General features: G+C 41.7%; 1 protein-coding gene across 3 annotated transcripts in view; it reads left to right on the plus strand.

Annotated features, from left to right (window-relative positions):
• INPP5A (inositol polyphosphate-5-phosphatase A) overlaps positions 1 to 16,771 on the plus strand; it is a 251,249-nt gene that overhangs the window by 161,243 nt on the left and 73,235 nt on the right. For all 3 annotated transcript variants that reach the window (XM_074831614.1, XM_074831617.1, XM_074831616.1), the window contains exon 9: positions 11,227 to 11,311. In XM_074831614.1, coding sequence (XP_074687715.1) covers positions 11,227 to 11,311 — 85 coding nt within the window. The remainder of the gene's footprint in view (positions 1 to 11,226; positions 11,312 to 16,771) is intronic.

A 16,771-nucleotide genomic window follows, 5' to 3' on the forward strand; every position in this document is an offset into this window, starting at 1 on the left:
TAATATGCTCTTTAAAGAGTAAATCCAGCAAAATTGTCTTGTTACTTTCAACCTGTCAAATACAGTCAAAGACACTTTTTCCTTGCTCTTGTTTTTCTGCTGGCTCGAGTTTTTGCATGTTTGATGTAGTTATCAAAAATTTAACTCGTATGTCCTTCCTGTTTACACAAACACATTTTGAATTTTAGTTCAGTATATTTTTAGCAGAAGAATAATTTTGTACTTGTATGCATTGTAATGGAAAATATAGATCATTATAATTTTAAGATTACAGTAAATGCATTTCCATAATAAGTGAATGATGATTTCTGATAGTCCTAGTCAGCATTTGGGGCTCCTTTTTTTTTTTTCTTTTTGGCATTAATTAATAACTGAGCAGGTTATTAATAAATTCGCAGCACTTATTATTCAAAGTGTAAATTAAAGATCTGGTTTTTTCCCTCATCTGTATAAGCAATAGCAGGTTTGGAAGCAAAGATCTGACTGAAGAATCAGCAATCCAGAATCCAGAACTCCTAAGAACTTGCGGGTGTCACCCAGAAAGGTGTCACTTAAAAAAACAGTAGTGTGGATACACTAAGTCACTCCTCAGTCTGCCTGATGCGAACAGAATTGTGGCTCTTTCAGAAGAAATGCTGTAAATAAAAGCTGTGAGGTTTCCTGGAGGGGTTTCGACAGCAGTTTTCACAGAAGCGAGCTGGCTGGCCTGTGACGTGGGTCGCAGTACGGGGCTGCCAAGTCTGCCTGTGAGCTGGGGCCGCTTTTGGCAGCACTCTGAGCCTCCACCTCGTCCTTCATAAGGGCTTTACTCCTTTTTAACAGTTTTCCAGTAACAGGTTCTCCTGGAGCTGCCTCAGTTGGCTGCTGTGTCTTTCTGGTAGAATATAACTGATAGTACTACAGGCTGGATTAGATGTATTGTAAAAAAATACCACTCACAGGAGAATTTCTGTAATTAAACACAGACAATTGAAGAAAAGAAAGAATGCCTCTTAAAAAAGAAATGGCTGCAAATAAGTTGTTGCCTGCTTGATTTTGTCCTGAAAATGGCTTTATATGAGAATGTGCGGAGTGCGTCATGTTCTCACCGAGTTATATTTCTCTACTGTAATTTGTTCCTTAGGGAGTCTGGAGCTAGATAAAGAGCAGTCATTAGTGTCTAGCTAAAGGTGACACTCACATCAGCATTCATTGCGGTTTGTGTCTTTTGAAATGTTCTATCGTATAGCCATATAATCTTCCAGGATAACTATGATTCAATTAAGAAGGATCTATATAGGCCGTTGATCCAATTTTTATTCATTTGCAGAGAAATTAAAATAAATTGCTATTGTGATTTTATTTACAGTGCTGGCTGTAAGATGATGCTATGAGCTGATAGTTATAAAACAGAGAAATAGTTGAAAGAGCTCCATTCTGCTGCAGTTTGAGTCTGTGGGCACTAAGGGAATAACTGTCTTTCAACATTTTTACTCTGATAGGAAGGCAGGATCACTATGTGAGAAGGTGGTTGTCTCTGAGCCTTGTATTGTGTGTCCTGGAAGGACACATATTCTCCCTAACAGGTAAACAATCCAGTGGAAGGTACAGCATTTTTAGCCGCTTGTCTGTCTGTACAAGTGCTGAAGCAGTTGCAGACGGCCTTGGCAGACGTTCTTGGTGGACTGACAGGTAAATAGCTGTAAGTGCCCCACGTTTTATGAAAGCTGCTTTCTCTTTCTTCCATCAGTGTAGGGCTTAAGATGTGGCTGAGATGATTCAGTTTCTCACTCCAACAAGGAAAATGATCCTGTTATCTCTATATCCACCAGAATTTTCTTTGTTCAGACCTAATATTGACAGCTCTAATTTTTTTTAATGGTGTGCTCTTTTGAAGGAGAGGGGCTTTTCCCTTCTCTTTAGCACTTCAAACATTCCTGTCACGTCTCCCCTCGTTGGTTTCCCCTCAGCTCAGTCCTCCACTGTAGTGCGATTTTCAAAGGGACAAATGCCCGAGCTATGTAACATTTGTGCTAGTTAGCTTTTCTCAACTTCAAGCATTTTTTTATCCTTTGTGAGCAAAGTCTTTCTGTGTTTCTAGTAATTTGCATTACCCTTTTCTGGAAGTGGTTGGGTTTATTTTTAATTCAGTCCCTCTGAGCCTGGCTGTTTCCCCCAGGAGCCGCTGGAACGTGGGGGTTTCTGTCACTAGCGGCGTGTCGTGGGGTGACGTGGCCCGTGTCCTGTCACCTCCCGCTGTCCCCTTTGCCCATGTGGCCATCCACAGGAGGTGGGACGGGGAGAGGCATCTGCCACGAGTCTGGTGAGATACAGACCTGGCAGGATGGCTTAACCGCTCTGCCACGGCTCCCGCTGGAACTGCTGAGGATGTACAGGGCCTCTGTATGAATTCTTGTCACAAAAAATGCTTTTCCCAGCCTTGATGAGTTAGTGGATCAGTACCTCATGGCTGCATGTCCTGGTTATTTTCTGGCTCGCCATTTGCACTTTTAGCGCTAAGTGAACACAGGGTTTTTGCTTTGCTCCCCCACATCCAAGCCCTGCAGAACAGTAACCAAGAACTGCAACGTCTCAGTCTTCATGCAGAGTAGAATACAGCAGCTTTCTGCTGCCTGCCTGTGACAGAGTGTTACCAACATTGAGGGGTTCCAAAAGTTACATGGAAGAATTCTAATCTTCCATGATAAAGTAAAGGAAGATTCAAAAAGACGTGCAATTTCTCTGGTTTCTTCTTGTTGTTTTCTCTTACATCAGATGAGGAGCAAGGAAATTTCTTTGTAACATAACACCAGTGCCATAGCATTGTGTTCTCCTGTAGCAAAATTGACAAGTACTTACATCATTATACATGGCTGCTATTTCATTAGGCGAATGTCAGTGTCAGGTAAGATCATGGTTTTGTCAATATAATGAAAATACCAGTCAAGTGAGGAAAAAGTCACAATTTTCCAGCTCTAAAAATTGATTTTTATTGCTCTTCTTGTAATCCTTTCTTTGGATTAAGTATTTATTATTGATGTGGTCTTTCTTTTAATCTTAATAGCTGCTGACATTGTAATTAATTAAAAAATACAGCATTTTTGCCCAAATGGCACTATATTGAAATTAAAAGTGAACATCACATATTAGTTAAACAGCCCTGGCAAATGTCTTGAGTGCTAAGATGATTGCCTAAGCTTCTTGACAATTCCCTTCATCTTGCTGTATGCTGCTTGACCTTTAGAGATGTTTTGGTGTTATTAATAGGTTTTAGCTATTATATCAGAAAGAACAAGGCACAAAAATATGATAAACTTTATTTTTAATGACAGTGCTACAACACCTTAGGCATGCCGATGAAGGCACTTACATCACGCCTTTTGAGGCACACTTAGGCAGTCACCAGGTAACTTTTATTCAGAATTGATGGGGATTTTTCTGGAATTTGTCTCTAAATGTATATCTGAGAACACGAAATGGTGCGAGCTGAGCACTGACTGTGCTGCAGAAGAGATGACAGGTTTCTGTTTCAAGGCCTTCTCTAAAACCTCTGCTGGAGGTGGATGCCTCATAGACCAGTTCTTGAGGTGCAGGTGTGCAAGCTGATCTCTTTCATTAAAACTTATAAAGGAAGAAGTAGTGAAGATAGGAATGGCAGAAATCTGAAAGCCACATAGCAATCCTGTGTCTGGTTTTGTATAAGCGAAAACCTGACGTTTCCATTCTCTTCACTTCCTTAACATGGCTGTGGTAGAAGACAGGTTTCACTGCCGTTGTTCCTTGACTTTCCACCAGAAGTCACTGCAGGAGTTGTTATTACCTCTGGGATTACAGATCTATGGGAAAGAAAGTGTGTAGAACCTCCTGATCCGCAGGTCACCTGCTACCTCCCTACTAGCTCTTGGCTCCTGCAAACCAGATGGTCAAGTCACTTTTCTGCTTGCTTCTTCCCCCCCCCTTCCTAAACATTCCTCTTTGGGGTAAGATGCTCTCTTCTCAAGGAAAGGTTAGCTGAGCGTGCCCTTTGCAGGGTGTGGCAGTGAGGTGTGGGTCTGGCTGTGGAGTGCTGCGTGGCCTCCGCGCCAGGAGCCTGGCGGTGACCCTGTGGCGGTGACCCTGCGGCAGCCACGGGCAGGGCCCCGCACCCGTCCTGCAGGCAGCGAGGGTGCAAATGGCCCGGTGTTTCCTGAATGCTCCGCTGATGGGCTGGAGCCTGAGAAGATTTTACCATCCCCTGCAGAGGCACAGGCCAGCGTTACTGCTACGAGATTCAGATCGAACAGAACCTGGGGTTCACAGCTCTGCTTACGTCAACAATAAACAAGATGAGCGGTTTAACCTGAGGAGTGATGGCCACACCCAGACTGAGCTGGCCTCTCTTCTCTGCGTATAGCTGCGTTTTCATATTCCTTTACTTAGGAAAGGACATTTTATATAGGCAGTCACATGCTCTCTGTAAAAGCAGCTTTTGCACCTTTAATTCTTCTGTGTAGATAATGTGCAAAAATAAAGAGACTGTGGAAAGAGAGTATCTTACCCTGGAGTTGTATGAGGAATACAGAAGTGCTCATATTAGCTAGTATTTAGCTTAAACACATTTAGCTATTATAAAAATTTGCTCACTGAATAAAATATGGCTTGACCTCTGGATTGTTTCTTCCCGAGAAACGTGACAGTGTCCCTCCTTCTCCTCCATTCAGCCTGCTTGGCAGAGCTGCAAGTTTTTTGTTTTGTTTTGTTATGTTATTGTTGTGTTTAAAAAAAAAAAAAACACAACAAAAAAAAAAAAAACCTCAAGCCCCTCTTTTCAGCGGTGTCAAGTTAGGATGAATTGGCCAGGGAGGCATGTTTATAGACTGTGTGAAGAACTTTGTCTTTGTGTGGGAATGCTGGTGACACTGGTATGGCTTGCCTGAATGAACTGCGATGACGCGGCTAATAAGGTGTCCTGCTGAGCGCCGCAGCAGCCTTTCTCAGACCTCCCACTTAATGCCATTCAGCTCCAGCTCAGTGTAGCTAATTTTTCCCATTCCCTCAATTCTTTAGGCCTCCTTACAAACAGAAAAGTCAACTTTCACACCGAGGAGAAGATAAGTGCTTTAGGAAATAATCGTGTAAACAGAATGTTACCTTCTGACCTGATGCTGATACCTTGGTCTGGGACAAAACCCAGCTGGCTATTGCATTAGACATGGCTATTAAAGGAATAATGCTGCTGATCCTCCTTACACAGTGCCCTGAGAAATGGTTTAGCCAAATCACAGTGCCTCTTGTCACACTGAATCATGTTCAGCTGCTCTCTTCCATGACCAAATTGTTGATATTTATCTGCTTCCTTGTCTTCTCCTTTCTTGCGACAGTATGGGAGGGAGATAAGTATGAAAGGAAGGGAAAGTCAGTCATGTTTCTGATTGCCCTATTGTTTTCTGGATGAATTTCAGTCCTTTGAAACGTATATACAGTACACCATTTAGCTTTTATAAAAGAGGGTGCATTTCATAAAGGAACTTTAAGTGTAACTACTATAATGAGTACTTTAAAGTAAATTACAAAGGGATTTCAGTGATTCCAATAACACAGAATTGTTCATTTTAAGATTGTACAAAGTGATTCCTTTTGGTGCTCTGTGTAGAGACTGAAATTAATAACTAGACCCAGGTTTCCAGTAGCATCAAGGAGAAGAGGAACCTCTGCCTCTTACTCGTTTAAGTCTTGGTAGGAATATGGCATCCAGATCTCCTAAATGGCTTTAAAAAAACTTACCCTTCACAGTCTGTTCAGCTGATGCTGCCATCCAGATGGAGAGGACTGTCTGTATGTGAAAGTTGACATATGCTGGGCTCCCAGACCAAACCCTGAGCATTTGTACTGTGGCATTTGTTTGCCCATCGCCTGGGTCTGGCTGGCCCCTGCTCGGGGCTGGGTAGTGCTTCTGTGGCAGGTGGGCCTCCCTGGCTCAAGCTATTCAGTGTCATAACTCAGAGGGTTTCTGAGATTTCTCGTAATTCTCCTGCTGCACCCAGAATAACAGAGTTTTTGTCACAGGTCTTCAGGAAAATATGTGAGGGGACTGCCACACTGAAAGTACTGGTGAGTGGAGGTCGTTTTGCTGGAAGTCTTGCCGACACAGCAGAGCAAGTACATTTCCAGTGCAGACACAGTAACAACTTTCTGGGTTTGTAAAGCAGTTGCTGATATCCAGTGTGAGGCAACCCTGCAGTTGTTAGACTAAAATAAGAATTTGACGTATTTATTTTACAGCAAAGAAATTGCTGTAGTAATTTAACATCAGTTTGCACCCTTACAGTGATGCTTACTCCTTAAAAAAAGTGTGAACCATGGATCTGACTCATCAAAACATTTAAGCATGTGCCTAACTTTGACTGTAAACTGGATTTAAAAGTTAGAATTGCTTAAGTGTCTCCTTCTTTTACTGTCCTGTCATGTATAAAAAGCTGTTCAACTCTACTTCAGAAATTGTTAGTGGTCTGCCTCTTCTCAAAATACAACAAAAGTTGAAAAGGAACAGAGAACCCAACCAGTCCAGAAAACTTTCAGTGTAGAGCCATCAGCTAAAAATGTAGAATTAGTTTGAAACTGGCAAAATAATGAAGGTGTTCCGAGTATGAAGAATCTAATACTATTATCAAGAACTCTTACACAATTAAAAGTTCTGTGTTTGTGGAGCCTAGTAGAAAATAAATTATCTACAGTATTTATATTTGTGTGCTTTAAAGTTTAACAGGGTCATCAATAAACCCGCTCATAAGCATGCATTTTTTCCTTGGATAATGGTCCTTATTTGCCATATTGAATTTGTTATTTTGATTTCCAAAATATGCAGAAGTAAAAGATACCTCATTGGTAAGTTCCAAGTACAAATAAACTCTTTTCTTATAAGTGATACCTTCTGGAGCAAGAACAAAGGATTAGAAGAGTGAACATGTTCTTCCAGCCTTTTCAAAGGGAAGAATTCTCCTTTTCAGAAGGAAGGGCTGTGATCTGTTTGAAAAGTTTTCTGGTTTATTTGTCTTCAAGCATTGGATACATCCAGATTGCGCATCACCTCTTGATGGGCCTGCGTAGGTCACAACAAGCAGCACAGCTAGTTAAGGCACTGATGATCTCTTGTTTGCTCTTGCCTATAGAGCTGTGGAAGTGAAATGTTTGTAGCTTCTCTACAGTCATGAAATTTTTACCTGAGTCAGTTGTTTTGTCACAAGCTGTTTGGAAAAGTTGTACAGGAAAGAATAGAGCCTTTATGTTGAAGCCCTTCAGGATAATCTGGTAGTCAGCAAGTACAACCTAAAGGAAAGGGCCCCCACTAAAAACATAAGATTAATGCTGGTGACATAGGTTGGCTGCTTTCTTTTTATATGATTCAGATTTATCACTCCATTGACTGATTCATGGCAACATTTTTAAAGAATTATTTGATTCATGGTTAAAGGAAGGGTATCGTTAGAGAAACAAATCGCAAAGTAGAATAACACAGATTTTGAAGCCTTCCTAGTTCATTTGCAAGCGCTCGTTCTTGTTTTTAAAAAAAAAAATTGTCTTCTGAGTTCTCATTTACTTGTACAGGTGCTGAACTGTATATATTTGTGGCTTAGGACACAGAAACAGGAGGAATGAACACTTTTGTTTAGCTCTTGCTCCAGTCCCAACACCTTCAGTGTGTGTCCTTGGTCCTGGCGAGACTCACAGCGTTTTGCAGTGCTCGGTTTCTGTCCGAGTCCCCCCAGTGCCGGATGTTTTCCTGCATGTTCCTGGGGGAGGAAATACTGCTGTACTCTTCTTTATCGCCATCTCCTTTGCTAACTTGGAGTCTGATCCTAAAAGCACAATCAAGAAGATTAGTTCTTGTGCCAGTGATTCAGTGCAATTCTAGGCACCATTAAGTATTTCAGAATAGAGCTGTCAAAGTACCAAACTGCTGAAATGATTCTAAGATTTGGGGGCTCTTGAACTAAAGGTAAGTTCCAGTGGCAAGGACAGTAGGTTACGTACGTGTATTAAGTTGAGTCATTTAAAGCATATTTTATTGTTAGATATCCCAGATCGTTTCATAAGTACATAAATGTGTATATCCTTTGCTGTACCACTGTTGGTAATTTTACTTTACACCTGAATTTCACCACCTGTGGAAAGGAGCTATGTCAGAAGCCGCCTAAAGCATCATTCTTGAGAAGTAACGTCTGGACTATTTTTTTTAGTCTCTCATGAGATGCTCTTTCTAAAATGTCCAACAAGACAAACTACAAGGGGAGCAACTGGTTAGAATTATCAATTTGAAAGCTGGATTTGATTTGTATGCACATCACGTTTAAATCAGGTAATGTGCAAGACTATGAAATGACTGAATTTTAATTAATTGATCAGAAGCAGACTAATCAGCTGTTTTGTTCATCGGTTAGGAGACATTTTAAATGGCTATTTTTGGAATAGTCTGTTTATTTGGAAAATAAGTCTTTGCATAATACAATCACAAGCATCATTCTCATAATATCAATTTGTTTTAAGAGGCCTTCTCTAGACCTTGATGTCATTCCTGCAGTATCTGTCATTTCTTTGTCAGCAGTAAATGGCAATGAGCAAAGCCAAAACTGAGATATGAATCAGGAAAGTTGGCAAAGCAAAATCAGTTTTTTCTTATGTATAAGTTGCATATCAGATTTTGCAGTGATAGTGTTAGCAAATTGTGGTAATGTAAATGGTTTAACTTTTAAGTCCTCATTTTCCTTTAATGTGCCATGAGGGCACTAATCAAACTAATGTTATGTACAGGTCAAGAGTGACAGGTTTTTCTCAGTGCTTGCTGGGAGCTGACAGTAGACAGTATTTATTAACAGTACCTGCAATAATTTGTCAGCTGAATGGAAGATTTGAAGATTTTCATACCAGCAAAGGGTAAGTCTTTGCAAGAGATTTTGCTTCAAATGATCACTACCTGTGGTGGGTCGGCCCTGGCTGACGGCCGGGTGCCCCCCAAAGCCACTCCCTCCCTCCCCTCCTCAGCTGGGCAGGGGAGGGGAAATACAGTGAAAGGCTCGTGGGTGGAGGTAAGGGCAGGGAGATCACCCGCAATTACTGTCACGGGCAAAACAGGCTCCACTTGGGGAAATTAGTTTAATTTATCAATCAAATCAGAGTACGATGATGAGAAATACACCCAAATCTTACAAACGCTTTGCCCCCACCCCTCCCTTCTTCCCAGGCTCAGCTTTGCTCCCCATTTCTCTCCCTCCTCCCCCCCTCAGAGGCGCAGGGGACAGGGATGGGGGTTGTGGTCAGTTCATCCCCCGTTGTCTCTGCTGCTCCTTCCTCCTCGGGGGGAGGACTCCTCACACTCCTCCCCTGCTCCCCACGGGGTCACAGGCTCCTTCGGGCACATCCCCCTGCTCCGGCGTGGGGTCCTCCCTGGGCTGCGGGTGGATTCTGCTCCCCCGGTGCCCTCCCTGGGCGCAGGGCAGAGGTGCCTCACCAGGGGCTGCCCCACGGGCTGCGGGGGATCTCTGCTCTGACACCTGCAGCACCTCCTCCCCCTCCTTCACTGACCCGGCTGTCTGAGGGCTGTTCTCTCACCTTTGCTCACCCCTCTCTTCGGCTGCAGTTGCTGTTGTTCCCCTTCTTAAATACGTTGTCCCAGAGGTGCTGCCACCATCACCGATGGGCTCGGCCTTGGCCAGCAGCAGGTCCGGCTTGGAGCCGCTGGCCCTGGCTCTGTCGGACATGGGGAAGCTTCTGGGAGCCCCTCCCAGAAGCCCGCCTGTAGCCCCCCACTACCAAAACCTTGCCACGCAAACCCAATATACTACCTCAGGTCCAATGCACATTAATTTTTCAATGGAATAATATTACTTGCATAATAGATTACCATTGACTAAAAATGTGAGATGTTTTGAAGAGGAGAAGCAGTATCTCACTGTAAACCCAATGTTGTGTCTCTTTGTAGCTTTGAAAAGTCTAAATGGATGTAACATATTAAAACTCTTGAAGCCATTTGAAATGAATGCCTCTTGCTGGGCAGTATTGTTCCAGGAAGCCTACTTACTGTGTGCATTACTTTATAATCCTTTACCTATCTCTACGGGTGTCTGCCTCTGGCTCAGCTGGGGTTTCTGGCATCGTAACGCTTACATGTTTATGTATTCCCAGCATGTACACAGGGTATTGCCTTGCATTTGTTCCTTACTTCTTGTATATTGTACATCTAGTACACCATTGCAGCTTTTTGTGTGTGTTGTCTGTGTATATTCTTTGTAGCTGTCGCAGTCGCATTTCAGGTATTTCATACCTTCTTCAGCTACTGATAGAAAATTAATTGTATTGATTCCTGTTTTGAAATTAAGCGTGAATCGGTGGATTTCCAAATGCCAAGATCTCAGGAAGCATGTAGAATTGAACATTAAGAGTGCCAGTCAATTGTTATTAATAATAGAAAAACTAATAATATAATAACAACCTTTAAGAATACAAGATTTGAAAGGTGAGTGGTAATGCCTTATCTCCCTGCTTAGTACTGAGCGAAGGCTTGTAAAAAAAGCCAATCTTTACTCCACATCTGGAAATACCACCTTTTGGGTGTTAGCCGCAACCTCGGTGAAAATGAAAACAAAACAAAACCTCTTTGAACAAAAACAAGAGAACTGTCTCTCAGAGAACTGTAACTGAGCTGGGAGAAACCTCGTAGATCGATCTCTGTCCGCTGTGATGATTAATGCTTAGCCCTAACATGTCACTTTTCATACAGTTCTTAGAGTTCTGACAAACACTGGTAAACACTATGATCACAATCTTGCAGATAAGTAAACTCAAAGGTAGATGTATTTTGAATTGGCCACTAATTTGAGGTTCCTAATTCTTAGCTGCCCAGCCCAAAGCCATATATTTAAACTTTCAAAGATGTTGAGTACCTCCATGATGTCCTCAAGGTTTCTGTGATGCCCAAATGTCGGTTTCTGCATTATTTGCTCTAACTGCTGCAAACTTGCTTTCCTCCAAATTCCTCTTTCGGCCAGATGGGAAATCAGATGCGTTATTTTACTGGGATTGGAGATAGAATTGCCTAAACAAAGAAAATCAGCCCAAAAAGATTGTTAATACATTGTTCCAGTATAAACAGGTAGTTTCGATTGTTCCAGTAATTGTTTCTGAGATTGTTCTTGGAAGATAAGATGTGTGTATTTGTGCATCCTCGCATATACGTAAAGCTGAATGACAGGTTTGTTTTGTTTTGTTTTCCAGAATTATAGATCAGCGGTTTGAGAAAGTTTCATATTTTGTCTTTGGAGATTTCAACTTTAGACTGGATGCCAAAGCAGTAGTAGAGGTAGGACTTTTATTTTTCTTCTGTTGTGGACCCTACCAGGTTTTATTTCTCAAATATTTTTTCCTGTGGAAAAGCTAAAAATTACTTAACAAACTGATCTTAATATTGACAGTAAGAATACTTTTAACAGGAACATCTGACAGGTAACTAAAAATGTGTTGTGAATCTGCTGAAGCAATTAAAAAGCCCCAGCTGAGGAGCTGCCTTTCTGCTCAGTAGCAGTGGTGACGTACCGACTGCAGACGCCGGTGGCCTGCAGTGTCCAGGGGCCGCCTGTTCACAATCCTGCGGGTGGAAAGGAGAAATGTGGGTGCCTCTCTGAGATGAGACCCGGAGTCTGCCCAGTGCACACAGGAGCGTCTTCCTTTGGCAGGCACGCAGATCCCGCGTTTGAAACCACTTCCCGCTTCAGCACAAGATGCCACGTTTCTGTGGTGTGTTTGTGACTTTTGCTGTATGTTTCCAGCTCACAGTGAATCTCACAGTCATTTACTGCAGGCACAGTAAGTGATGGTTTATATTTCTGCTCTGTGGGGAAAAAAAGAGAGATGTTTCCTAAATGTCAGTGGTGAACTCCACACTTGGAAAATACAAGCAGACATCTGTGCAAACCTTTGTGACAGTAGCATTTCAGTGTGGAAGGGTGACTGGAAGACTTGTATACAGCCAAAAAGAATGCAGTAGACCTTTTTCTTCATGAGTGGAGATTACCTTGACTTTACTGCTAAAGCTCAGCTCCAGGTAACATGGGGTCAGAAATAATATCCAGGTTGAAAACAAATTTAATCTCATGGTTTTCCCACTTTAATTCTCAGAGATACTGTAGTGTCTTTTTGGTGTCCTTGAGGATAGGCATGTATCTTCTAAACCAAAAGCTTTTATTTTGTAAATGAAGCAGCAGGAAGTTAAGTGGCCTGTGTGTCAGAGGCTGGCTACCCCTCATCCCAGTGTGGTGCAGTTCTCCTTCCTGATGTGATGATTAGTCCTTCATCTGTTGAAAAACAGGAGTTTGACATTACAGCACTGCGTATGTAACTAATAACTTCCTTCTTGGAATCCATTATGCATTGCAATCATTTAACCAACAAACTTAAAGCATAATTGAAATGAAACTCAAGTCACAGATTCAGAATATGCAGCTTTGTACTGCATATATTAGGGGCTAAATCCTGCTCTGCTACACCGTGGTTGCCATAGTTATCATCAACGTTTATAGATTACTTGTTTTTGAAATATTGTGCCTGTTTGTTTATTATTCACGAGCTGTGCAATAGTATTATTGAGAACACTCCTGTCTGAGAGCACCTCTATCAATCATGCTGCAGCATAATTATCTCTTACACCCAGTACTGATGAAGGGCACTATAAGTTCTTCCTAACTTACTAACTCCCTCGCAGTCTGCAGGACTGAAACTGCAGAGAGTGCTTTCTTTATTACCTATAGAATTAAGATTCCTACGTTCATATCTGTGAGTTTCAAAGCAATCCACTTCTAACAAAATAATGTCACTAGCCACAGATGGTGCCTTCTGAGTGACTGCCCAACAGGTAGTCAGAGTACAGCTGATTCTGGGACCTGACCCAGGACTTCTCATCTTGTGAATGCTTTCCCAGTGTCAATTAATTTTGCATATGAGCACACAAGGTGTAACTTGAAGATGAATCAAATTCATTTACCCGTTCTTCCTAGATAAGGGGCATGCATGTGTGAGTGTAAAAAGCATTAGAATAATACATATTTTCTGTTGCTTTTTTTGAGAAGTAGCATACCCCGTTAACCAGAACTTCACCCAGCTACTTTGCAACATTAATTAAACATAATTAAAGTGGATCTAGAAACTTCCAGTTGTAATTTACGTATGCACAGTTAAAGACATATTAATTTTGTTTTGTAGTCTTCTGCATTTGGTACAGTTCATAAACTGGTATGTCAGAAGATCCAAAAGATTTGAGAAATGGTTGTCTCATGCAGTTTACTATACAGAAGTGATAGTACAGGCAGTGTGTCTTTGACAGCATCTTATACTGGAACAGTCATGTATGAATCAATAGTAAGCACACAGCGCTCTGTTTTGACAGTAAAGTCTGGGCTTCTAGGAGACAGATCAGCTTCTGAAGGATAATGTGGAAGGGCAGAGTTACAGGCCACTTCTAGGAAGAATTGTTCTAGATGGGACCTAATGGTTTGATTGCATGTAAGATATATAAGATCCAATCCCAAATCACTTCCCAAACTAGTTTATAAATGGCGTTTCTCAGCTGTGCCATTTTTCCAAAGCTGGTAGAGGGCAGAGTGCCTTGACCAAGGCTGCGCACAACTGGCAGTGGCAGAACAGAAACACAAATGGCCACAGGTGACTGCTTCTCTAACACCCAGTGTCAGCCACGGTGTTAGCCTGTGCTCATGTAGGAAAGTATCCTGGTCCCTTCTGGCGTTTTAAATGCGTGCCTGTGCAAACTGGTATTAACCGTTCTTTTGACTGTTCAGCAGTGCAGTTAATACTAGGAATTTTAAGGGTTAAGCCATTGACCTGTCACCTTTGTATATATTACTAAATTTATCTCTGCTTTTCTTGCTGACCTTTTGAATTCCCTCTTGAGACCACAGTGTGCTGAACGCTTGGACACGAAGATGCTAGGAGCAGTACATGTGTTGTGGAAATGTAGACTATGCTTATACCAAACACAAAGAATAACATGTATTTCTAAAGGATTTTTCAATTAAGCCATTGAAAGGGAGAATCTGAGAGCTCTTTCAGATGTGGAGTCCGGACACTGAAGTGCAGTGTGCTAAATCAGATGCCAAAAATGTTGTGCTTATTAATTCATAATTAATAGACAATAAATCATTAATATATAATTTATTAAACATTTTATGGGAACCTTAATCTAAAGTCATATTGATTTCCTTGCTAGGAAAATCTGCTTTACTGTTGTTGGAGTAATCTGGGGTGGGATCAATAAACCAGGTAAAGGCTTCTGGCGATTCTGAGATCCATGTGTGCATTAACAAGCACGTTGTCCAGAGGGATGAACTGGCAAGAGAGAAATAGGATGTCTGTAGCATAACAAGCATAGTGAATACAATTGTTTTATAGTAGATTTGAATTATAGTTCGAGCATCATTTGTAGCTTGGCATGACGATGTTCAAAGAAATACCTGCAGCTCATCCATTTAAAGCATTTTGCAGTTGTCCTCAGCCTGAAAAGGGCCAGTGATAAGGTTCTATTTTAGTCTGGTTTTCTTGGGCTGATGTGTGATTCAAAATACAGGGAGCATGAGAGGACCTGGAACCACGAGTGGTTTTCCAGAAGTCTGGGCCAGTTGCATGCTCTGGGTGTGTGCCAGGCATCGAGGAGGTCAGGGTGTCTCGGCCGGTGACGCCCCACCTCAGCTTTGGCTGTGAGATCTCATAGGATGTGCTTAATGCCACCCTCTCCTTGGGACAGGCCAAAGCCCCCAACCACTGTTTTCCTAAAAATAAACATACAGAAGTGTAAATGCTACTAAGTGTTAATTCTAAAGGTTCGGTGTTGCTGTAGCAATAAGCCTCAGAAGTTTGTCTGTAGCTGGATCCCTGGCAGATCACCACTCTGGCTCACGGTGCCAACAGGCTGAAGAACAAACATGGCCTCATTTCTTCGTTACCGGCACAGCTCATCAGCAGCTCAACCCCGTGGTCTCTGTCACAGTTCGGGTGCTGTAGGGCCAGGGTGTCACTACCCCTTAACGAAGCTGCCCTGGCTGTGCTTGCCCGGGAGGTGCAGCCACTGTGGGATGCAAGGCCGCAGAGAAAAAACATCCACAAAAATCAAGAAAGCTATGCAGAAGCTAAGGTCTTCTGGCAAATTTGGAACTCAGTGGAGTTATCTGAGACTTGAGCCTGGAGCTTTGAACAGTGTGACCGTTCATACCGAAACTGCATTCTGAGGATGCAGGTGATTTTGCACCCAAATCCAGTGATGTATTTAATCCATATAATTTAGATTTTATGTTTTCTGAGATCTGGGCGTGTTAGACTAATGATCATTTGTTTTTAAAAAAAAAAAATCCATTTTCTCCCAGCTTTTTTTGTCAGAAATCAATTGTGATTCAGTCATATATTGCATTCAGCACTGATACGTCGTGAGCAACTGCGAGCACTGTTGCTTGTACCTGTGGATTTGAGGATATGAATAGTTTCTGGATTGGGCTGATCTAGTTGTAAGGTGTTTACATCAGTGTAGTTTGTTACTGTAAATCTTCTGTTAGCAGCCCAGCCTCTCAGAAGGCACCACCTTTCTGAAGGTCCGTGTAGCCCCGTTCAGGCCAGCCAGTTACAGACCCTTGTGCACTGCAGTGTGGGATAGGTCTTGCTGGCATTGAATTGCTCATTTAGTGCTGAATATCTTCAGTTCATCATCCTTCGTGCCAGAAGTGTTTCCAAAAATAAACTAAGTAGGAACTGTATTTGGTAAAGCAATACATACAAAAGAAAGATTTACGTTTCCTCAGGTTTTGATCATTTTAAGGTATGCTCTAAGACCTTTTTTTTTTTTTCTGACGGTCAGCTAAATTCAGTTAATCCTACATATGCAAAGCTGGCCAAGTATTTTGCTGCTGTTTGAATTCAAAGATTTACCTACTGAATTTTTTTATAAATGCTAGATTTTTTGGGTGGCACAGCATTCTAATTATTTGTCCATTGCTTCCAGGTATCTCCCAGCACATCTATTCCCTGCATGTTATAGAAGTGTTTACAACATACACAAAATTACTATAACCTTTTATATTAGTTTGACTATGAATTCTACTATGCATCAGCTTCTCTGCAAGGTCTCTAATACAGGTATTGTTGCAGCATTTCATAGAAACATGAATTTGTGATGTTTCTTTGTGCAGGAGATGGTTCTCCTATAATTTTTCCAGAAGTTCTGCTCTCCCCATGTTTTAAAGATTATACAGATAGGTCACTGTAATTTTTGTGGTTATCAGAAATACATTGCAAATTTATAGTAGTGTGTGTGACAAAGGTAGTTTTTCTATTTCTGGAAATTATATTCTATAATTGAATTGAAAAGGGATTTGATGAGGTGACTTTAAAGAAATCTGCGGCAGCAATGAGGTATACTGTAGGCTGAAGTTGAAGACTATTCCAGAAATGTAAAAATTACTATGAATCAGTGTTCTGGTTCTTCAAAAAAGGTAATAAGGTAAATGCTTGGAGGTTCGGAAATTAAACAAGACTATTTGGCTGTCAGCTTAATAGAACTAGGATACTAAAATCTCTGAAGGACATTAAGGGTAGGAAGAAAACTGATAAGTGAGGGGTTTTATTACAGAGAACTGAGGAGGGTAGCTTCTTTTTGTTTGATATGGGAAATCATAGAAATGAAGTTCCTGTGCGTGAATGCATGGAAGAAGTAAGTTAATTCTCTTCTGTCTGTCCCTGAGAGCCAGCAGCTTGTCACCTGCTGTGA

The sequence above is a fragment of the Strix aluco genome, chromosome 7 (genome assembly GCF_031877795.1).
Source record: "Strix aluco isolate bStrAlu1 chromosome 7, bStrAlu1.hap1, whole genome shotgun sequence".
NCBI classification, from domain to species: Eukaryota; Metazoa; Chordata; class Aves; order Strigiformes; family Strigidae; genus Strix; species Strix aluco.